At 40.5% G+C, this 24,467-nt stretch overlaps 1 protein-coding gene and 1 long non-coding RNA gene across 3 annotated transcripts in view; both read right to left on the bottom strand.

Moving 5' to 3' along the window:
* lrp4 (low density lipoprotein receptor-related protein 4) overlaps window positions 1–14,833 on the bottom strand; it is an 81,874-nt gene extending 67,041 nt beyond the window's left edge. For both annotated transcript variants that reach the window (XM_088296063.1, XM_088296064.1), the window contains exon 1: window positions 14,548–14,833. In XM_088296063.1, coding sequence (XP_088152189.1) covers window positions 14,548–14,607 — 60 coding nt within the window. In that variant the 5' untranslated portion in view covers window positions 14,608–14,833. The remainder of the gene's footprint in view (window positions 1–14,547) is intronic.
* A 7,260-nt stretch (window positions 14,834–22,093) lies between these two features.
* On the bottom strand, window positions 22,094–24,007 carry LOC148337115 (uncharacterized). Its single transcript, XR_015843230.1, has 2 exons — window positions 23,620–24,007; window positions 22,094–22,614 (listed from the first exon to the last, which is right to left on the bottom strand). It is a non-coding gene; the product is annotated as an uncharacterized LOC148337115 (long non-coding RNA).
* Between the last annotated feature and the right edge of the window lie 460 nt (window positions 24,008–24,467).

The raw sequence follows: 24,467 nt of genomic DNA, 5'->3' as shown, positions 1-24,467 counted from the left end.
AATGTGGTTAAAAGATTGTGAAAGTAAAAAATCTTGCAGAAAATTTATTAGAATACACAGCATGAAAGCATTTTAGTATTTGAAAAAATGACTAACAGGCCGAGAGAAACTACATAAACAATAGAACTGTCAAGTGGCATTGGTCTCTTGGCCCGCAGAGCCCATCGATGGATGCAAGTGCAAAGGGAATTTAACTCTGATCTTATGTGTGACTACACAAAGGGCAGCACAAGAGGGCTTTTGGTGGGGCCTGTTCTAACAGAAGGCTGATGCAGACTGCTCTTTGAGGGGGCCGTCCCACATTGACTCTGGGGAAGAGAGCAAGGCTGACAGGTCAGTCTTAAAGCTTGGAAAAAAAAAATGGGGCCAGGATCAGGGGGTTCTGTGGGACAGGCGGGAGGGAGCCTCAAGCCTTCTCCCTCTACCCCCCGAGGACAAGCAGGGGCTTAGAGACAAAAAACGCAAGGTTGTGGATTTGAGGGGAGCTAATAGCAAGTGGTGGCTTGGGAGAGGTTAGGAGCAGTTGGGGAGCATGGCTGGCTGAGCCAGAGAAGACGACTCCAACTTGCCCCAGCTGTCGTATGGAGTCACACCAGTATGCATCATCCATCTCCTTCTCACTCCTGCCTGCATACCCAACAGCAAAGCAAAGTAAATCAAGAAACAATAGACACCCCCTCTCCAGACTGGCAGCATAGGCGCTGATCTGGGAGACGAAGGGGCAAAGGATCAAAGCCCATAGGAGAGAAACACAACAGCTCCATCCAGCTGGACGCTTCCCTCTTGTCACCTCAGAGGGGGGGGGTTCTGACCAGGAGATGGGGGAGGGGCTTCAGTATCATAAACCGCAAATCAGCAGGGCACTTGGTTGTATGGCATGTGTGAATATGCGAATTTATATGGGAGGGGGTTGCCAAAAGTCAGTTGTGACAGAATGTGAGCCAAAGTGCAGATCTGTCACGGCTGTCATTGTTGCCTAGCAACGGTGCAAATAAAAGAGCAGAAAAGTGATGTAAGAAGTGACGATTGGAGAAGACCAAAATTAAAAAAAGATTGTCGAAAAACAGCAACTCCTGCATTTCTACATGCTAACAACCCCACAAAAGTTTTTGAAATTCATCAAGTAGCACAGAGTTGCTTGGTCATCCAACTGACGATTGTTAAGCCCAAGTGTGACCCCTCGTCCCACGTCCACTGACCTGGAAGTTAGGTCCATTTGGGACATCCATTTTGAAACTCTACCACAGAAGAAAGCGGAACTGAAGAAGACAGAGGGTGGAAATGAAGGGGCAGAATTATGAAGTACCAGAACAATGATCGCAACTGTGTTTGAGTCCAGTTCAGTGTTTTGGAGAGGTCAACAGAAAGCTGAGGGGGAGGGGGCAATGACTACCGACAGACAAAATAATGGACTATAAGCAACTGTCCGAACTTTAAAAAATATATATAATTAGTAGTACTGTATTTTTTTTAAATAAAACACAAACTCAATTTTAGGGACATTGCCAGCTTGTTGTTGCTAGGAAGAATTAAAATTAGAATTCAACTTCACTACTGTAGCGAATATGCTTCGAGTGGACCAGGTCATTTGGGAAGTAAAAATACCAATACCAGTATGCCGATACTGTAAGTAGAGTGTCATTCCTTAAAGAAATGCTCCGATACTATCCACACCAATACCACGTCACCGGTCTGACATAAACATTTCGGGTGGAAGGAGCCAAGTTAGTGTGTGTGAGGACATACCTAACGAGCATGGATGAGAGCAATTTGATGAAGTGACCGTGGATGACATTAACCGTTGAGCTCAAGCACCAAGTTTTTATGAGCAGTTTGGTGAGTCGCATTAATTAGCCGCAACAGTTGATAGTAGTACAACTGATACTCTAAACATATGCCATGTAAAAAAAACACAAAAGAAAACGGCATTAAAAAAATATAGTTCAGAATATCGGCGAGTACACAAATGTAACTACTTGTACACATACTTAAACTGAAAAAAGTGGAATAGCTGCCCCCCTTATCCTCGTGTCACTGATCCCTTCAATGGCTTCATTCTCACCCAAAATTATGAATCAATTCCGTGATAAAAAACATTTCACAGAGTGACCGTCTCTATGGCAGCAGTGAATGAGTTACAATTGAGTTTCTGTGTTGCCCACACAGCAAGATGAAGGCACATGCAGAGTCAAATATGAGATGAGTATATTTAGCTTCCTTTGATTGAGACGTTCTTCACCCGCTGCTCCCAAGCCTGAAATTCTTTCTCACTCACGGTGAAATTGAAAGATGAGCAGACACTGTATTCACAATAAATATACTACACAATCCATTAACAAATCAATACCGATCTTCAATAACACTGTAACGTGTACTTGATGTGAATTTCAGGGTAAGATATGAGCACATAAATCTTTAAGTATATGCCGCTTTCACAACAGCTGTAGCTGTAGCAAAGCGCTTTACCAATAATTAATGTTGGATTGGAAAGAAACACTGGGCAGGTCCAGATGAGAATGATGGGGCAAAAGTTAGAGTTTTGGTTTCTGCGCAGACAACAAAGTTAAAACAACCCATAATCACATTCGACTCAAAAACAGGATTGAGACTGTATTTTGCATACTGTGCCCATTCCGTTTGCGTAACTGCTTGTGTGTCCGGTCTGTCTCTTTATATACAGTCATGGAAAAAATTAGTAGAACATTTTGTTTTCTTCAATGTGTTGTTCATTGTAATGCCTGGTAACTGTAAATGTGTACAAAGTGATTAAGAGTCAGAAAAGTACTGGGGGTTTTTTTTCCGCACAATTCAAAATTGGGTGAAAATAAGGAAAGCTACTGGAAATGATCTTATTGACAGAAAAAAATGACTGCTCTACCATTTGTCTGGTAGTGCAGAGGAACTAAATATATTAGGATGGCTGAGAGTACCATCAAAAGTTCAAGTGTTGCTGCAGTGAATGGTGGCTCTGTTGCAACACAGCAAGTCTTAAGAAGTCTGATCAAGAACACGAGGGCAGCACTTGATGTTCCCCGGACATTGTTTTCTCTCCCAGTTTTACCCATCATGTGAATTACCACTCATTAGGGGATCCAAAGTAGGGCTGCATTAGATGCTACCCCAAATCCGTTTGGCGGCTACGCGCTTCCAACAACACGCACAATGGCGTGATCAAATTTGCGTCATTATTTATTGATATAGATCACGTGTCAATCGCGATACATATTGACATTGCATTATCGCCCAGCCCTAATCCAAAATCAGATGGAAATACGCCGATACCTTGGAATACATCATTTTGGGTTGAAATAAGTCATATTAAAAGGAAAACAACAATTCAAAGACTTCACCCCATTCCTTATTTATGTAAATTTATCTCTAAGAAATGATTGTTTAAGACTTTTCCTCGCCAACCTTTGGCTCTCGAAACCCCAACAAAAGGTCAGAGGCAGTTCAAGGGTAAGGGGATCATTCGTTTGCATTCCAGCTCACTTCAATGCTGCTTAAGAGGTCAATGTTTGAGAGTCTTGAAGGCACACTCTTTCCTTGTTCTCCTCCAAGGGCAAAGGGTCATCTTATGTGGGCTAAAGAGTAGGGAGTGGCCGGTGCCTAGAAACTACTACACCCCGATTCTAAGAATAGCCCAAACCAAAAATTCTCGAGGCAGAACATTGTGATCCCTCTGACACCTTATCTTTACCCAGTAACAGAACTGAGATGGTTGGTCTCCTTTAATGCATTCCTCTTGTCTCTAATTTCAGGAGAGCTTCTAAGTAGGTTAATATTTTAGTCCATTACTCCCTAAGAAAATTTACAATGTCAGCGGTCATTGATGTTCGAGGAGACACCATGACTCACAATCTCTGCTGTAGTTCTCCCCGTCTGTGTGGTGCTTGGATAGGTCAACTCCTTTCTCACCAAATTCATCCAAACATTCCTTTATGGATCTTTTCTTTCTGCACTCGGGCGCAGTCGTGCTGAAAGGTCTTTGTAACACGAACAATTAAGCCCAAACCGACACTGAATTGGTCAATATTCCACACATCAGTCAGATCCACTTATCTAACCATCTCCGACACGTCACCTTGTTGACTCGCATCACTCAAGTTGGTGTCTTCTATTGCGGTCACACAAGCCTCCAATCGAAAGATAATTCAAGCCAGCCAGCATGCTGTGAGCGTCAACTTCAAAATTAAAGCCGACCAAATAACACATGGACATCAATGCCTTGATGGGCTTTTATTTTGAAGTTGGCCATGGCAGCGGTTGGCAGGGTGTTCACGTTATGCTTCGTATGAACAATCGTCGTGGTGGACGGCTCGACTTTGACTGGAGACTGGCCTGTTCCACATTTCTATTGCCATCATGTACTGTTGCCACCCACATCAACACAACGCCAAACCAAAATCATGTTCAATCGCTTATTTAATGTGCGTTATTATCTAATCACCAATTGTGCTGTCATTGTTTAAAAATGTCTAACTGTGCCAGTCGCAGACATTAGCGGCCAGTGGTTTTCAAACAATCTTTAGATCTTTACGTGTGTCGCCATACATTTGATCATGTAAAACAGTAGATCGGATGCTTTCCTTATCACCGAGCAAAAATAAGAGGCTGAGAGGCTATCATCCACAGTAAACAAATACGATATCACTCATATTTCCAGACATTCAAAGTACCTCGAGGAGATAGAGGCGACAAAGCATTCAGTGTGGCGCGATGTTTGGACTGGGTCGTCGTCTCCTAAGTCTCCCTCATAAATCAGTGCTATTCGGCTGAGGGTGGAGAAGGAAACATGCCAACAATAAATCCAATTATGAAACAGGCTGGCACCACTCAGTCTGATGACAATGTCTACCTGAACCTACTGGGTGACAGTTAAGCGTAGTGTGCCAGCTTTAGCAATGGAAGCAAACAGGAAAAATGTCACAGGGGGTGTGTGTGTGTGTGTGTGTGTGTGTTTGTCTGCGTGCGCGGCAAGCAGCCAAAACCACATAACTGTGGAGCCGTACGGGCACCAGTTAAACCTTTTTATTTCAAGCCGGCTGCTATAACTCTATAAGGCAACTTCAGTCATGCACCTGTCTCACATCAAAATGCATGTAAAATAGATGATGCATTTAAAGTCACTGCAGCTGTCGATGGTTTGGGTGAAAAATTATAGGAGGGGAGTACTGAACTTAAAATGATGTCTGCAAATTTTAGTTCGATTAGTGAACAGCCCCCCAAAAAAAAAAAAAAACACGATAAGGTGACCAGTGGCAAGTTGTTCAATAGATGAAGAGTATAGCCATGTTTGTTCTAATTGCCTCCCTGGAAGAATATATGTTTCAGTATACAATGCTGTGGTTGTGATTGGAATAGAAGATAAGCTTCCACCATATAACATTGCCGAGATAAATTTGAAACAACCTTAAAATGGAGCATGTTAGTGTTTGCATTACGGGGTTGAACAATTGGTACTGAACAACACAAATTTCAATTTCACCCTTTTCTTACAGCATGAATGCTTTGGCTTGCTACTTTTGTGCAACATCATACATGTACAAAATAGACAAGAGCATTTACAAAGAGGATCAGTTGAAAACTTTCAGTATAGTTGACGTGACAGCTAGCTTGGTTGGATTACATTTATCGCTCAGCCATTGGGACAAGAATGGTTTTGTTAAAAAACGAAATAAAATAAAATCATTTTCTTTTTCCATTCGCCTAATTGTGTGCGATGTCGAAAAATGTAGACATGCCAAGGGGCAGAAACAAGTAAAAACACAAATTTACATGCGAGGCAAGTATCTCGCACATAAAACGCAATCACTTAGGTCAAACCAAAGCATATTTAATCATATCTCGTCTTGATCTTGAACTGCTAGAGTAGAAGTTCTATTTTTAAAGTGCTGTTGTGAAGCATAGAGTAGGAGTTGTAGTATTACACATGGCTTCCTCTGGCCAACTCTTTAATCAGCCGTTGTAATTGCTGGAATTGCTGAAGATAAATAAGGGGCGGGAGGCAGGCAACAAGAACCTGAGTCCGGCTATGTCTTGCAAGCACTCAAGCGTTGAGGCGCAATGAAGGGGTTGCAAACTGATGAAATTGTGGCAAATAACGGGGTGGAGAGATGAAAAAGGATGGAAGGAATGATGCGGTACTGAAGACAGAGGACGTAATATTACACGTGTCCCTCAGTGGCAGACTTGAGAGCTTTGAGGAATCCAAACAAGGCTCTGCTCTGAATACTAAGGCCTTTGATAGCGGAACTGCTATAGAGACCCAACTTTTAAGCCTCCGCCTCTGAGGCCCCAACCGCTTGTGCAAGAGTATCCCTAATTGGAAGTCGAGGCAATAGAAGGAGGGGGTTTGGGTGGCAGTAGCCCAGGAGCACAGAAGGGGGAAAAGAAGCCAGGAAGGCTGCTTGATTTAAGAGGCCATTGTCTTAGCAAGTACTTTCTCCCTCCCTCTCCTTTCTCCTTCTGCCCTCCCCTTCAGATGCCCACACTCCTAAGAGTCAAAAGGCGCCGTTTAGCCCCGGTGAACAGCAAGGGCCTGGGCTTGTTTTGACACTTTGTCCTCCTTAGCTTCTGTGAAAAAGCCCCACTTCTATGGGCCACTCCAGTTCATTAGGGAGCGCAGCGCTTTCAGTTGTGTCCCCATTCCAGTTCCAGGCTTCAATGGGGCCTCCAGAGCCCTTCAATGTTTGTTTAATGAAGTCCTCCAGCACCTTCACAACAAGCAGCTCAATTTCCATCAGCGCAGGCTTGGCTGAGCTATTGCCAAACGGGTATGGGTCAACTGGAGAAGAAAACGCACAAAAGTGGCGAGATAAAGCGCAACACAGATTCAGTAGTTAGCGAGCAGGAGCTTCAAGTTTTTGCATGCCTGTTGTGTCCAGTGTCGAGTTTCTGCTCTCACACTTTTCGGTGACATTCTTGTGCAGCACTATCGAGGGGACAAAAGTGAAAAACGTCACTCTAGAAGGGCAAAGGTACTCGCGGAGCATACAGTACACACCCTGAGGAGGTTTGAGCTGCCTCTGTGCGAGTGTCTCAATATGCATACAGACTTCACACAACGTTACTCGAGGAAAGCAAAATGGCATGGCAGACCTTGCATTTTTTTTTAAATTATTTATCATACTGTGGTATTTTAAAATGTATGTTGTTTGATGTGGGCATTTTCTTGTTTTTTGCAGGGCGGAACAGTAGCTTACTCGCATACCGAAATGTTGTAAAATATGTGAGTGTTAAATCCATTAAAAACCTTTGCAAATCTGATTTCATTGATACCACTATAACAATACAGCTTAATGTTGAAATAATGTAAATCAATCACATTTAGCAAATTTTACAAACTCAACAAACTGCCAAAGCAGTTTTATTGAACAGGTTTCTGATTACATATATTCGTCAGCATGCCTTCTCGTGATTTCAACAGCTCGGAGGACATGAGATATCTAGCAGGTGCTTCCCTACAGTTGTCTCAGGAAAGTACGGGAGGGAAAGGTGACACGACCACATGTTCATACTGTAAGCAAGATGAAGAAAAGTCCTCAAATCCAATCAGCTGTTCGAACATTGGGCTAAATGATCGGTTGCCTAATGTCAACTCGTCTCATTCAGAAAATAGGCCAAAGCTCTTTGTTTCATTTCTGAAATAAGTGCTTTCATTTGAGCGATATGACGATATAGACTTTGTCGACATGAAATCATGAATTTTTGGTGCATTCCTAGCTAACAAAGCAAATACATGTTTCCATGAAGCAGCGCTAGTGGACTCCAAATAGATGCAGAAAATGCAGCGCGGTTCATAACTCTGTGAATGTCCACTAAGTGAAGAAGTCCGTCTGCCTCAGAGGTTATTTATACACTGAACTCTCACCCAATCCATGCTTGTCCACAGTGTGGTAGAACGGACAAAGCCAACGACACTGGCATCACATCTATTTAGGTTCGATTGTAAAATCTGTGCGCTTCTTTAAAAATAATACAGCTTACTATGCTACTGTTCGCAAATCCTATAATGAGACAAAAGCCAACAAGGAAACAGTCCTTCTGTGGTTCCGACTGACAAGCACTCACTCTGCCACAATCCCATTTGTTCGTGGGGGAAATGTAAATATATCCATTACAAAAGGAGTGAAGTAATAAGCTCAAACAGCTGGCTCGTGGACAACAGGGCAACAACATTGCAGACTTTTTGGGGGCTATTTTGAGCCTTAAACACGTTTGGTGAGCATTTACAGTGTATTTTGTCACTTACTTATGCGGGTACGAGAATTTATTTATTTATTTATTTTGAATTAATTTCTTTATTTATAACTGAGGGTCTCGAATTACTCCGGGACTCGTTTCATTTATAATAATCATCTTCCGTCTGTATTTTACACTGGCCATAATCATGTTTTTGTTTTTTGTTTTTTCCAAAGCGAGTCATAAAAGTTAAGGAATAACAATAGTGACCTGAAAGATACCACCTTCCCATTGTCTGAAGCCGATCATAGTCGAGCGCTATTAACTGTCACCAATTCAAAGAAAGTTTCAACAGGAAATACATTTGATTAGACTCGCTACCTTCAAACAACAAAAGTGATCTTTGCCCAGGACCGTAAGACATTTTCCAAGCACACGTACTGTATCTGTGAGGTCAACTGCACAGTTGAACTATAGAAATGTCAAAAATACGGCTACAAAATGGCCCTGGAAAACTGTCCTACATTTGCCACCAAAGGCTCCAATGAGGTGCTCCCAAAGACACGCCACATAAATGGCTTTTTTATAATGCATGGCGGAGCGTACGCTGTGGACGGCGAGACTCTTGCGATGCAACAATCTCTTTTTTAATGCCTCTTGAACAAGTCTTTCACAATGTCATCTTAAGTCACAACTGATGCTTTTCCAGTCAAGTCAAAGCAAGCAAAGCAAAGCTTAAGAATTAAGTTACTATGGATCTGTGCACGTGCGTGTCCTTCAAAACGCCTTTGCGTCCCTGCCCCCCTCCTCTGTTTGTGCTCAGACAGTGAGTCTCCAGCACTGCTTATCATTCTGTCCTCTACAGCAGCCCCCCTGCCGAGACAGAAAAGCAGAGTTTATTACAGCCTGTAATAATCTGCCACCCCCTAGGAACTAAACTACACACTACAAGGCCGATACGCCAAAAATGCCCGTTCCGATACAAAAACAACAACGTGATCATCCATTTTTATGTTACATCCTGACATAACTAGAAACAGTTAAGAAATAAAATACAATCTTTAAAAAAAAAAACTGTACCAACTACAAAACAATACCACAAGTCTGTTGTGTATGTAGCCCTCATTCTATAATTCAAAAGTTACGGTTGTTAGCCACACTCGTAAACGGACCTATTCAATTCCCTCCCAGGGAATACTGTATCTCACAATGTCACAATGTATTTTTACTCACAACAGGACTCATGTGAAGGTAATGGGCTATTTTTGCACACAATCTCCTGTGCGGACAAAAAGTGGCTAGGTCTTTTCAGGTTTTGAAAAATGGTGTTATTCTCCACACAGGGGTACACAAGACTGGCGAAACAACCCTTCAGAGACATACATCGTTCTTTGTGAAACTTAGCCCAGAGCACTGAGCTGCAATTTAAAGAAGGGCTTGGAGATGTACGCCTCCTCTTACATGCACGGATATGAAGGTAGAAAGTCAATATTCTGTCTAATGTTGTGGTCATACTGTGGCTAGAAGTTATTAATATGTCAATTAGTAATCCTGGTTAGGGATAGGATATATGTATAGTATTGTAGTGTTAGTATGAACATGTCCAGTTATCAATTGTGTATTTGATTCTTTTCAAAATATGTATTTAGCGTGACTACGAAATAAAGTAAAACAGAAATGGAAAGTGTACAAACCAACCTCTTCATTTCCATAAGGAAGCATGAAAAAGATTCAGGGTGAAAATGTCGGGCTGCTGATGACAAGTTTTAAAATTGATGAAAATGTGTAGACCTGTGCAATTACTAGCAAGTTTCAATGCCCAAATTTTGTCGAAACCTTAATCGCACTAAAACCTGGAAGTGCACTTGTTCAGTTGTTACTTGTACTTGTAGAAACAGTGGGCTGCCAAGGCTTTTCTTTGATTTTTGCTTGTGTGCTCTTAAATCTGACATCTGTGACATACATCATCACAGTGAACATAATTGAAATTGTCCTCTGGGCTATGGCATCATGTTCTGAAATCAGACCCGGCCCCCAAAAAGAGAGCCTGTAGGTCTCTTGCAAAGGAGGTTGGCCTTCTGGCGTGAGCCAGCGATGTGATTTATAGCAAGGTGGAGGAACATGAGCGCAGGAATGTAGATGGTGGTGGTGGGGGGGAGGTGCTGTTCGAAACATGACATTTATCCATATGAGAAAATTGAGTATGTGTGCGTGTGTGGAGGGTGGGGGGTTGAAATCAAGTAATCATAGGTTACTTCCATTGCTACCTCGGAGGTGCAATCGCATCCCTTTAGCTGAGCCAAACAAAGCACAACGGGGGTATCAGGTGGCTCACTCTGACGGCACACAGTGAATGCAAAAGCTTGCCTGACAAGAACCTCACCAGCAATAGCAAAGATGGTGAACACACACACACACACACACACACACAGATATATCCAGCACACAATTATAACGCAATCTTTTGCAATACTTGTTCAAGGTGGGATTGTTGCACCACTCTCACTCCAAAATTGTCAGTTGAAAAAATGGGAGCATCAGAGTGCTAAATCTGAATCTGTGAATAAATGAAGAGTCAATAAGAGAAGCCTGGTTGTGTTCGGTTGCACAGCAGCATTATTTAGAATATACTACTCAGGGGTGGCATTTCGCAGTCTTTATTTAGCTCAGTGTTTATTAGCTCAGCAGCATAAGTCAAAGTCTTCATAATTGCGGCACTGCAAACTAATGAAGAATTTAGCCACCTCCGGCTCCTCGGAGCCCCTGAAGAGGTTAAGCATCAACAAGCAAGTCAGGGAATGGAAGGTAAATGTTTTATATACAGTATGCATTTTCCACCTGAAAAAAACAGTGGTGACTCATAAGCGTCAGTGAGAGTCATATCCTGCAAAAGAACTTTTCTTTACGTCTTAAAAAAAAATATGGCTCGCAGAGTGCAATCTGGACAAAAATCAACTTGTGGAAAGCAATAAATCTGTCTGTCTTTTATAAGCGGGCATCAACATTGCCATGTCCATTAATGGCAAGCAAACAACTTTGGGGGCACTTAATCTAATGGGGTGCTGGTGCCATTTTGCAAAACAAAGTCATAAATCTACATTTAAGGTTTGCTGGGTTGGCAAAGCTACATCTGCAAGTTCTTTAATAGGCCACCAGTGAGACAGTCGTGCTGGTGATTGGTCCTGATGAGAGTCAATAAGAAGCAACTGATCAATGCGAGTATATAACTCAACCTAACATAACACAATCCTCTTTCCACCAAAGTGCCAGTGACATAATGGTGAAATCCAATTTCTCTCCATTAACTTTTACGAATAATAATAATTATGACAGGACGCAAATGTACTACAAACGGTCAAATTGCTGTGAAGCGTTGATGGGTGTGAATGCGTCAACCAACAATTGAACAATATTCACAATCTTCAGAAAATAATTTTTGGTATGGCGCAAAAACTATAGAATAACGTATGCTGATTAGGATGCACGATAACTATCGGACCAATATTGGGGGAAAAAATTACGTCACATTCATTGGGACAATATCAACAAAATTGGACTGCCACTTCAAATCTACCAAATTTGCTTGGCTTACAGTCACATGACGTGGCACGCCCATCACTCGTCGGTCAAGCTAACAACAACAACAACACTTTTAAAAAGCTGCCAACACACGGTGAAGGCCTACTTCAAAATAAAAGCCTCCCAAATAATACCAGGACATCATTTTAAAGTTGGCCTTTGTAGCATGTGGCTGCATGTTCCCGTAAGCATTGTTGCGGTTGACTTGACTTGTCGACGCGACCGCGTTAGCAGCTAGCAAAGAGTGCCGTTGGACTACTTTTCGAAGATTCAATCTACAGTCTTAACTTTGATGCTGACAGCTTGACAAAGTTGAAGTTCCCAACGATCCATATTTAACAAACGAGTCTCACTCAATTGTGCTGTTCTAGCAAGCAAAAGTGTGACTGTGATCTTTGTCGTTACTGCGCCGCACAGCGCAACATTTCATCTACTAATATTTTTGGACAAGAAAAAAAACTGTTTTATATGGCAGTTTAAATTTAGGAGAACTAAAAAAAAATACTGTTTGTCTGAAAAAGAAAACTAGCTGGCTGTTTATTAAGTAAAATGTCTTATTTACTATTGTCTATTCATAACTTTTCTTTAACCAATACACGTTTATAAGATTGAACTTTATAAGTGAATATCCGCAAAGTAGAAGTCGACTTTATTTTATTTATTTACTTTTTTGAGGGGGGGGCAGATTTATATGCCTCTATTACACCATCATAAATAATAAGCACATGGTTGTATCACGCAAAGACAATAAGCGCTTTGGCAATTAATGCACTATTTCAGCACAAACGATATTTCAAAACTACCTATGCTTGGGCAGAAATGGATAAAAATTGACATTTGTTGCAAGTCACATATTGACTTTGTAATCATCTTCCTTCTCATTGCTTGGCGAATTAAAACAAAGAAAATCCACCCAAGCAGAGAACTGTTGGAATGCTGCCTGGTTTTCAGAGTGGTACTGAAGTGCTTTCTTTGTCATTGTCTCTGTTCCCTCTTCCTAAAAAAATAAATAAATAAAATTAAAAACCCACGCCTGTATCTTTCTGCACATGTAGTGTGTATCTTTCAATTGTAGTTTACTTTAATGTATGATTTAATGCAAAGTCGCCTTTAGAAGAACGAGAACACACCTTTCAGGTAAGCCCGTGAGACTAATTAACATTTGATAAGTGTAAAAAAAAAAAAAAAAAAAAGAGGTCTAGGCGGTGAGAAACAGAGGTTGATATGATCACCGTGTCCCACAGTGCATTATTAAAGTATATTCTCTACTCTCCAACATACCATTAGTCAAACTCAGCCAATTACTGCAAGGCCACGAGACATATCATGGAAGGCATCTTGACCTCACACCGATTACACACACACAGACACAAATGCGCACACACTCAAACGATCAAACAGGAGTTAAACATTGCCAGTTCATTTCCAGTAAGACTCAACCACTTGTCTTTATAATGCCAAACCCGACACTCCTCGTTGTGGATCAATAATTATCTTTTCACAGACAACAATGAATGTATAGAATGTCACATACACAGAATCACTTATCATTGTCAAAATTAAGTTGGTTTAAAGTCTGACAATATTGTTATGTAACCTTTTTTTTAATTATTACATATGTATAATTAATTGACAAAGGAAAATGCATCATCCGCTAATTTAACATGTGCGTACCACTGACAATAACAAGATAAACGGTTCAGTGGTGATAATTGTTTCGTGACAGAAGCGCTCTATAATCAAAACAAGCAGAAGATAAAAAGGTTGCAGCGGCAGGGAAACATTGATAACCGAGTCTGAGGTGATGACTAACACACACAGGATGGAGGCTGTAGATCAACCGGGGGTCTTTTGTTTTCAATTGGATATTGGATCTCTCTGGTTGACATTTTGAAGAGAGTCTGATGGTGACATTTAGCAGCAGAAACAATCACTGCAGTCTCTATTTGAAGTCCAAATAGCCAATTACAGGTGTGATTTTCGCCTTCCTGTCTGCTATATTTTTAAGGTCATGTCAGAGGGCATGGCATCTGTGAGTGCGTATCCGAGTCCGTGTGTCAATACATGACGCAAAGCCTGTTGCGGGAGCTTAGAAATAGCTTCCGTAGGGTCTGTGCATTCCAGCGGCTGTTCTGACATGTTGTAAATACAAGGTGTTAGAGAAAACAGAGGAAGGGGGTGGTGGAAATCACTCAGAGCAGCTGAGGGTTAGTTGGGGGTAGGAAGCCGGTTATCATCGCTAAACAAACTCACTCATCTGCAATCAGAAATAGAAAAACCTCTCTTTTATCACCTGAAATTCTAAGCAACGATCCGTAAAAATGCATCCATGTCAAAGTTTGCATTCCACACCCCATTGTCACTCAAGATTTTGGGCTATATTCCATCATCTCGGAAGGTAGATACAACATCAAGCACATGCCTGTGCATCTCATAAGATTCAGATGTGCCAAATTTAACTTTCATTTAAACCTCTAAAGTGGAAAAAATCAAACCAAATAAGGAGACATCAATACACGAACTAATATGATAGACTTTACATTCAGGTTGCAAACAAGACATAAGCAAATGTCAAAAGGGTCCATAAGTGATGAATATCTATATAAATGTGCACATAATAATAGGTCTAAAGGTGATGACCATCTTTTTATCTGAGGTGCTGAAGAAGACCTCGGTGTCCGACATGGGACCACCACTGTGACTACGATATAACCTCATCTAATCTCACACACGCTCGCGTGCACATTTCACTTTGCAGCACTTAATAATAAGCATTTTCCTACCTGCGCTCAGGCTGAGCAGCAAAGTTGTCAATGCAACCCACAGCACAGCAGCCGGCTGCATCTTGGAGCCCGCTTGAGTCGCTCTTCTCCGGGCTTCCCCCTTGCGCCTTCTTCTCCCTCTTCACTACAATCAGCGAGCTTGTGACACAAAAAGACGCTCCGGCATTTCACCTTAATCGAAATAGCATGACTGATTTTGTCGCCCCTTTTTCTCACTAACACTCTGCCTCGAGGTAGTAGTGTGAAACTGTGATTTAAAAGTTTACTTAGATGAGTGCCGCTCGGCCACGCTCTCCAGCATGTTATGTTCCACTCGCTCAGGCTGGAGTTACCATAAAGCGCTCTGGACTGTACCAAAGTAAACTGGGGGAGGGTCTAGTTGAGTCTTTCGCGATACACGTAAGATTGAATGGCCAAATTTAGGTGATAAAGTGAAATATGCATCCCACTTTTATACGTAAAATTAATTTTGCAATAAAATAACCTTGGTTTTATATGTCCGTATTTTCACTTCATTATTCCAAAAAAGTGGACTATTCCACGCTCCCTGCTTTGCTATGAGTGAATCGGATTTTGTAAAAAGAAAATTCAAAAATAAATTACGTCAGTGGCGGTCAAACTAAATAATAGTAAATGACCATACATGACAAGTCTTCCTGTTTGCAAAATGTTTAAGATATGGGTAAACTGTGTATGTAGAATGTATACAAATGGACAGCTGAGCTTCAATTGGAAGTGAAAATGCAACCTACGCGTTTAAATAAGATCCGAAGGCCTATACAAACATGGTTTAAAATCTGACTTTTATTTAACACATGGTCATCAGTATAATATTACACTAAGTGGCACTATTTAGCTCGGTATCCTTCTGAACTGCCTTTAAAAAGTTACTGAATCTACAGTTAATCTCATCCTAGTTTTTTCTTTTGTTTTCATTTCACACACTTTTCTGAACGGTAGTGGAATCCTGTACAAGCCCTTCGATTTCATTCCCCCCCGTGCACTGTTTCTCTTTTTAATTGAGCTAAATAAATAAACAACCAAAGAAAACCACCTTCCATTTATAATCTACCGTTTGGTGGATTATAGCCAATCTCAGTAGAATTTGGGTGAGACACATAAAGGCAGACAATCATACACACTGAAGATACCACAATATGGGCACAGCAGTGCTTCTAATGGGTGTACACATCTATAAACCTGAAGAGAACCAAGTAGTTGATGCGACTGCGTTAAATTCAGGTCACCATGGTAGCGGCTTGTTTTCCAAGGCTGGAGAATCCAGTGCTTTCATAAATGACATTTCTCAAATCTCACTTCTTTCCTTCTTTGTGGTTGGATTTCTACAGCATTCTTTGTCATCGCAATTGTTTGAGAATGTTTCTCAGGAATGATGATGACTGTGTTTGACATTACATTTTCTCATAGGTAAATGTCATGTCATGTCATTATCCACACCGCTTATCCTGTACAGGGTCGCGGGAGGGTGCTGGAGCCTATCCCAGCTGACTACGGGCCAAAGGCGCACTACACCCTGAACTGGTCGCCAGCCAGTCACAGGGCAGACATAGACACCGTCACTGAGTGGGAACTGAACCCACGCTGCCCGCACACAACTCAGGCGAGTGTACCACTACACTATCAGTGACATCATAAGTAAATGTCGCATTCAAATTTGTATTGAAACATTGCTTTTGTATGTTTTTTGTTTATTACTATTACTAATACTCAAACTGTGTAATGTTAAATCTATAAAACATCAGTCTGATCTTTTAATGTTGGTCATGATGGAACTTGGAGAGCAACGCATTTATTTTGGGTGGCACCCAATGAAAAATGTGAGCGAACCACTGGTTTGAAATATAAATAGACCACAAAAACCCCAAAACACTTTATTTCAAATGCTTATAAACGTTGTTGTATTTAATTAATGGGAGAGCTGATCAGGGATCAGGACGTCAGATTGGCTGATATCCTGAGCAGCCATCCTCCAACTGCCATATGAGCAGCTGTGGCCTCTTTCAACTTTCCTCCTGTCACTGAGCGAAGAGATAGAGACATTTAATTAAAACTTGTGATTAATGTGTCCACAGTGAGCAAGAGTCTATCTCCGAATGTTACCAGGGCCTTCTGTCCAACATACAGAATATCTTTGCATGCACATGAGCTTGTCTAAAAAATACGTTGAGCCAAACCACACCACTGGTCTGTTTATTGGATTCACACAAGTGACTGACTAATCAGTTGTGCTCATTGTTGGTTACAGAGGTGAAAGTGGTGGAGACCGCCATATAAAATGGAGGCTTTTTGGTAGTTCTCATTTCACCACACTGCAAAATGCCAAAAAAGGTTTGAATTGAAGGATTTGAAAGATTTAGTGGAACAGAAAAAAAATACTGAGTTAAACAAAAGAAAGAAACTAATCTCATAAGAGCCACGTTTTGTTGTGTGCATTTAATGTATCGGCCCATGATTTGCAAGATTCTTGTCAAAATTTGGGAAAACACAGCCAAAAAAGTGCTCCGGGGAAACAAGCACCAACGCCATGTACTGAAATTGACACGGAAGTAAGGAAATGCTCTTGATATACAAAATTACACATGTAGCCATTACGTCAGTACTGTACTTTTGTCTGAGAGACTGAAAAGGTATATAACTGTTTTATTTTTTGTTTGGCGGGGCAGCACGGTGATCAATCGGTTAACACACCGAAGAAGTTGTGGGTTTGAACACGGCCCGACCTTTGTGAGTGGAGTTTGCATCCCCGTGCCTCAAGCGGCACATTTTAAAAAATTTTCTGGCTTTCTGAACAGCACATTGTTCAAAAGTGCCATTCGTTTATTAACGTGGATGGGGCTGGCGGGATAGAAGATGGGAAGATGCTGGGTCATGGCAGCCAATCAGTTCACGGGAAAAATCCACTCATGCTCTCATTGGTCCATATCGTGCATCTTGAATAAGTGCCCCTGGATATTAACAAAGCCCCCAAGTCAACTCATCTCTTTCAAACAACGCATCTTTCCACAATATGGTTGCAGTTGTGGCTGTATTGTAATTTCATTTATTTATTTTATTTTTTTATGAATATTTTGGAAAAACCCACAAAGTACGAAGTCACAAAACATGAATCGCGAAGTGGCGAGGAAGCACAGTAGAAAGTAGAAAGTCAGAGAAAGAAGGAGAGGGACGAGAGAGAAAAAGAGCGAGCAAGAGAGACAGAGAGAGAGACAGAGAGAGAGAAAGGTAATTTTTCATCCATTATTTCAAAGTGAACACGTTTGAGATTTTTTTTTTTTTTGTTTATTCATCAAGTCATACCCATATGAATAAAATGATGTTCCACAACAACTCATTTCAAGACTAAATGGCTGTTCAGTTTAATCCTTTTACCAAATGTGGCACCCTCCAGTGGCACTAAACGGGAGTGCTGGAAGGACATTCTTGAGATCAGAATATTATAGTTAAATAATGTACATTCTTCCACATTGCAGATAATTCGACCAGTCACACTGTAACTGTTACAATGATGAGCTCGGATGTTCCTCTACTTGCATTTTGACACGTGACACTCAGCCCACTGCTTTTTCGGTCCCACATCCTGCTCCCACTTTTATTCATTACTCCTAATTTCAGCCTGCAGCTGTGTTTCAGCAAACCACTGGTTAACGTCAGTGCAAGGTTTGGAGCTGTTCTGTGGGCTGTTTAAGTACAAGGCTTTTTCTGTGTGACATTTATTTTGTGGATTCTCAACTCTGTGCTTTCCTTGGAATTAATACACATTTAACATGTGCATAAAAGGGCTTAGTTCTTTCTTTTTGTGCATGACACCACTAAATGATGTACTACGTCTATAAAACTAAAAAAAAAAAATGAAAGATTCAATTTTATAATTCAGGAAAATAAATAACCTTTAAAAATAGATGGCAACGTTATAGGACAATAAATTAGTAACTTTAAAGATTAAACATGCTTCAAATGAGGACAAAAATTAGTGGTGCTTTTATCTTTTAACACACAATTACTTTTTCATTCTTGACTATGGTTGCGTTTTGATAAAATCAACAACACAAAGAGGAGTGCCACTGTTCTTGACATCAGTCAACACGCGGGATCCAATATTAAGTGTACCAACATGAACTAAAGAGATTAAGACCCAAATGTACTTACTAAGCACCACAGAAAAACAAACTATACTTGATCCCGCAGGTGTACTTAGTCTTAGTCTTAACATGTAAGTCAACACATTGCATTCCATCACAGCATACAGTGCACACTTTACAAATTCCGTCTAGAGCAGTCCAAACCCGGTGTCTTGGCATCAGTTCTTAAAAACCTCTTTAGCAAAACATTTCATCTTTCATGACTCATTGTATTGTACCCTCAGCTCTGCCGTTATCAAAGAGACCCAAGCTCTGGGGCTTTATGTGACGCTCTTCTATCCACAACACACTTACAGGGAAACTTTGGAGGATCAAGGTGGGGCAAAGTACTGTTGAGATATCAGTTAAGGTTGCCGAAAAACAAAATGAGGAAACCTGCTTACATATGGCTTAGTAGGCAAAATAATCTCTTCAAGTAAGAGCTAGACACAGATACACTACATTGCTGAAGGCCGTCCTGTGCTTTGAATAAGTAATATAATATACATTAAGGCCTGGTACACACAAGGACTTTTCAAATATTAAAATATGTTTTAATCTGTATCAGTCCTCACACAAAGATAAAAACAAAATAAAAAAGCTGCCAATTAGTGTTGGTCATGTAGTGTGCATGATCTGTCCCTCCATCAAACTACAAATGAAGTCTGCTGAGGAAGGACTCGTACGCAATCATACAAAAACAAATCAGAACAGACACTTCCGGGATGCGCCGGAATTTCCATGGGTGCTTCCGAAGAGGACAAGCAGGAGCATTGTGGGATGACGGAGTCGCGCTATGGAGAAACTTGGCCTCAAACCCACTTTTATACAAAAAAAACGTCATTGGGTGGGGCATATTTTGTTTTATTTACCACCACTTCCTTGTTCATTGGTCAGGGGGCTTCTTTTATTGGCGACACACATTAGGACATTAAAAATAAATGTGTTAATACGATTCCCCTTTAACGGAGTTATATTATAATAGTGTTTTTTAATTGTTATTAATGACTTATTTCTGTGTCATTATCAAACTCACATTCTTGCAAGGAAAATGAGATTGAGGACAAATGCGGAATTATTCCTGCCTATTTACCGATTTAGTTGCAGTATATTTGTAGCTGAGAAGCCAATTTGAAAAAGCACAACACAAATGAAAAGGGAGTTTCAAAAGTTGCAGTACAGTAGCGTTTTTCAAAACCTTGCGTTTGTAGGTTTTCTATTTGGATGTTTGTTTGCTTAAAGAATGAGCTGCTTGTTTGTTTGCTGCTGACAGAACACCCTGTGGAGTACTGAAGTACAAATTTAACTCAGTCGGAATGCGATGAGCAATTACCCAAACGTAATACTGCGAAATACTAATGCAAAACAAAACCCAGAGCTGTCTATAGTTTATTTAGCGTTTCACTGCACAGAGGTCTGTATCCATTGACGCCTGTCTGCTGGTTCACACTCAGTATCAAAGTTCACAGTTCATCTTCTCATTACAGTGGTGTCATACCAAACTTGGCAACAAGGCATTTCACGAGAAAATTTTGTTTGTATGCTTAAAATGAACACATCAGTGTGACTTTCATGCTATAAAGATTGCTTTCAGTCTGCAATTTTTGGACTGGTTCACCCTGCACTAACACTGTGGCCTAAATGCACTCCGTAAAAATATTTCTTATTACTTGCAAATAAGCGCTGTAAACAAATTCTTGGTTCATGGTAACATTCAAACAAAACAAATGTGGTGAAAAGATTACATCAGATCCTTTTGTGTCTAATTCTGTTCTGCACATCACAGGACAAATTATTCAAAAAAACCCAATCGGTTCTTCTTTTATTGAATTCTTCTTGCCAAACTTTGAAGTGCACAAGCAAATGGAACATTACCAGAGGCTAGACCAACAGAGCATTATATCTGCTTATCCAATGAATATATTGTGGGATAATCACACAAACTCAATAAATATATTATTCATTCATTCCTTTTCCGAACCGCAACATTTATAAAATTATTACAGGTTGTTTTTAATCTGCTCTCCAACTCTTGAATATTCAGATGGAATCATTTTGTGCCTTTTCAGTGCCAACACATCCATATTGTTATGATGCTTTAGTGTTTTTTTGTTTTTTTAGATTTACTTATGTTGAGCAAATTCTAACGTCATTAGAGTAACACACCTGCATTCAAATTTCCCTTTTGAACTCATCGGATGGCCTTCACCTGATTCGAATTACAAATGTTCGACATTTTGTACAAGTATATACGGTACATTTAGAAGTTGCCTTCCAGTGGATATATTTATTTAAAGATGATAACCATTTTTCAGCATTGGGGTCCTTCGGTCCAAGTGTGGGGTCTATGTTTTTATTTATATTTGTGTTTGTTTTTAAACGTCTATTTAATGGCAATTAACTTATTATAATGGTGTGACTTATGTGTGCCAGGCTTCCATCAACCCCCCCAAAAAATGGTCACATTTCGAATGAAAAATAAATGTTTATTCTATCAAATGTGTGTTTGATCAATCAATTTGCGGTCTTTCTTTGTGAAACTCTTTTTGAGGCAGCTGCACTTTCCAAATACAATTGCTGAAGTGTGACAGAGGAAACTAATCATCCAGAATCCTACCTTCATCATACATTGTATACGAAGGCAGAAATGTGTACACATAATCTCGATTTTCTTTGATAAAAGCTTTGTATTCTCTGTGGCTTGTAAACGGTTTCTTAGCTTTTGTCTTCGGATTTTTTTTTTTGTGTGTGTGCGTGTGCTCGGATTTTCTTTCAAGCTACAAAATAGCAGATTGTGATGTTTGCATGTTTCTATGGAATCTTTTTTTCACCAAGTAATATGGGCCTAAGTTAGGGCTTGCAGCTGTGTCAATAGACTACCACGCAAGCCCAAAGCACCCTCAAAATCCTGCATACTCCCTTTTATGTTGGCCATCTGGCTATAGGCAGGGCTCTTTACACTTTTTGTCTTTGTACAAAAAAAAAATACACCTGTGTTTGTGTATGTTTGTGTGCGCGTGTGTATGTACCTGTTGAGTGACAAACAGCACCTGTTTGTCTAAAGGACCCTGGCTTCTTGGATCATACATATATCCAAGTCAATAAGCTTGAGCTGGATGCAAAAACATATCGAAAGGGACTCGACACATTTTTTTCATGCTTTTAGTAGAGGTTCCATATTATTTTTCATAAATGGACACCCTACCCTATTTTGCCAGTTCGTCCTCAGTCCTCCGTCGGCGACGCTGTTCCAGAAACGGCGTGACTCAAATGAATGATTGATGAATGAACGATTAGAATTATTTTGTAGCTCTAATAACATCACATATATGTAGAGCAGGAATGCAGCACATTGGTATTCCATGTTTTCTTCCATTTACCCACCTGTGCTCTCATTCGGCGCCTTAATTATCTCTGACCAATGGCAGAACACAAGCATAGCGCTCATTTATAAAAGGTACCGTGTGAATACGAACGGCACCAAATGAAAAAAAAAAAAAAAAAAAACTTCCTCTTTTGGTCCGGCCCAAACAAGCGGACCAAAGGACTTTTAAGAGTGAAAATAAATATATCAAATGTTTTCCGCTATGCAGATCAACCGATCAAAATTTTCCACTGACATTTAATTTGTGTAACCAAATGAATCACGATGGTAGCGTGGTGGTGCGTGTGGTAACACAGCTGCCTCACCACAAGAAGCTTAGTGTCGGGATGTGAAGCCTGTATTCCAATCTCAACTCTGGCTGGCTCTCGCTGTCAGTGTGCATATTCGTCCTGTGCTTGTATGGCTTTCAAGAAACACTATGTTGGTTTCTTACTTCGAAATTGTCCCTTGCGTTGAATGTATGTCCATCTCTTCACATCAATCCGCTGGCTGTGATCATCAGTCCAAGCTGTGATAGAGATAGGGATGCAGAGTTTTGGCCAGCCTGCAGAATATAGTAAAAGGATAAATATAATTCTTTTGAACGAGTCAAAGCTTGCATTTCATTTGCCATCAATGAATGAGTGGATTTCATATCGTCTCGAAGGAGAAACAGGATATCTTTCAAACTCCTTACCCACTGCTATTTGTTCTTAGTGGATGAATCCAGAATTTATATTCTCTGAGCAAGATAATACAAAGGATTGGCTTGCGTGAACAATAAGGGACTGTTTTGAGAACATCGAAGAACAGTTATTGCATAACTCAAGTTTATTTATATGATTTCACCGACACATTTAAACGAATTCCATATTGACTACACCGAATATTACAACTGAATGCGCTAAATTCTAGAAAAATGTCATATCTAACTACAATCCCAAACAACAGACTGAACAGTTTGGTTTCGTATTACAGCGTTGTACAGAAGACTTTAACCCAAAATATGATGTGTGGCAAGAGGAGATGGGTCTGGCGCCATCAGCCTCTGAAACATGCCATTATTGAAACCACAACATCAGAATGACACATCAACTTAAGATTTTTGACTGCCGCCATATAAAAGAGAATGTAAAATATGCGTGAAAATCTGTAAAGCAGGGATCGGCAAGAGACAGCCTCGTGGGCAACATGCGGCTCACGACAGCACTCTGAGTGGCCCCTTGACTGATTCACCCAGCCTACCCCCCCCCCAAAAAAACAAAAAAACAAACAAAGCAAAAATATTTTTATATAATGTTTGTATTTGCGAACCCTAAAAGTTCTTCAAATCATGCTGATAAAAATTCAATACATGTTTTCACGAACAATGGTGGGAATAGAGAAAGATCTTGGTATACAAGAAAAAAAACAACAAATAAAATAAAAAAAATTTTAAAGTGAAAAAAACATTTACAAATCTGCAGGTGCCGAATTGCAAATATGCCAGTTTTGACGGTAGTTTTAAGTTGCAATATCACCATTGACTACTAGATGACATAACTAAATGATTAAATTTAGTTGTGCTTACACTGGGTCGAAAGGCCTCTACACACCAATCCGATATCGGCCGTCGTAGCCAACGTTGGTTTGCTGTTCAGCCGTTTTGTGCAGTCTTCGAATTGTATTTATTGTCCAAGACAGTGTTAGGATCGGCGGGTGGAGGTAGAGGAGGACCCAAATGCAGGGAAGCCAGGCAAGGGTAACTTTAAAGGGAATTTAATAAATGAAATAATAGGGCAAACAAGGTACTAGGAGAAACAAACGTATCAAAGTGCAAAATAACGAAGACGAACAGAACGTGACTAGACAGAACAAAACTTGACTAGGAAACCGGGACATGAATCAGGGATTGGCAACAGTGACAAATAACCATGAGCTATGAGCGTGAACTAAGAACAAAGCGCAACAGTGACATCCAAAAAGGGCATCCAAAAAAGGGGCGTTTAAGTAGTGGCAATTAAATGAGTCAACGAGTAACAGGTGCGGGGCAGGTGGCGCGTCTCTCCAGCGGCGAGGTGATCAAGGAGTCAACGAGTAACAGGTGCGTGGCTGGTGGGCGTGTCTCTCCAGCCAACACGACACGCGCTGGAAGGGAACGCCCCCACGCCCGTTGAGCAAACGTAAACAAAAACAAGACATAACGGAAACGGACCATGACAGACAGCCCTTTGCACTGGAAAAAGATAAATCACAGCATGTGGTTATTTTGTTGTTTGCTTCAAACCCTTTGTTGTTGAATAGTGTTTTTTTTTAAATATGATTGAAAATTGTATTCTGAAAAATAACATATTCACAGCAAATAATTTGCATGTGTCCATGTATTTTGTCCACATTTAAAATTGCATTTTTTTGTAACATATCTGATAACGAAGTGCG

Source organism: Idiotropiscis lumnitzeri, chromosome 5 (genome assembly GCF_059441095.1).
Source record: "Idiotropiscis lumnitzeri isolate Australia: NSW breed Sydney's pygmy pipehorse chromosome 5, RoL_Ilum_1.0, whole genome shotgun sequence".
Lineage (NCBI taxonomy): Eukaryota > Metazoa > Chordata > Actinopteri > Syngnathiformes > Syngnathidae > Idiotropiscis > Idiotropiscis lumnitzeri.
Note: the sequence above shows the minus strand (reverse complement) of the source record. Positions and strands in the feature narration are given on the sequence as shown.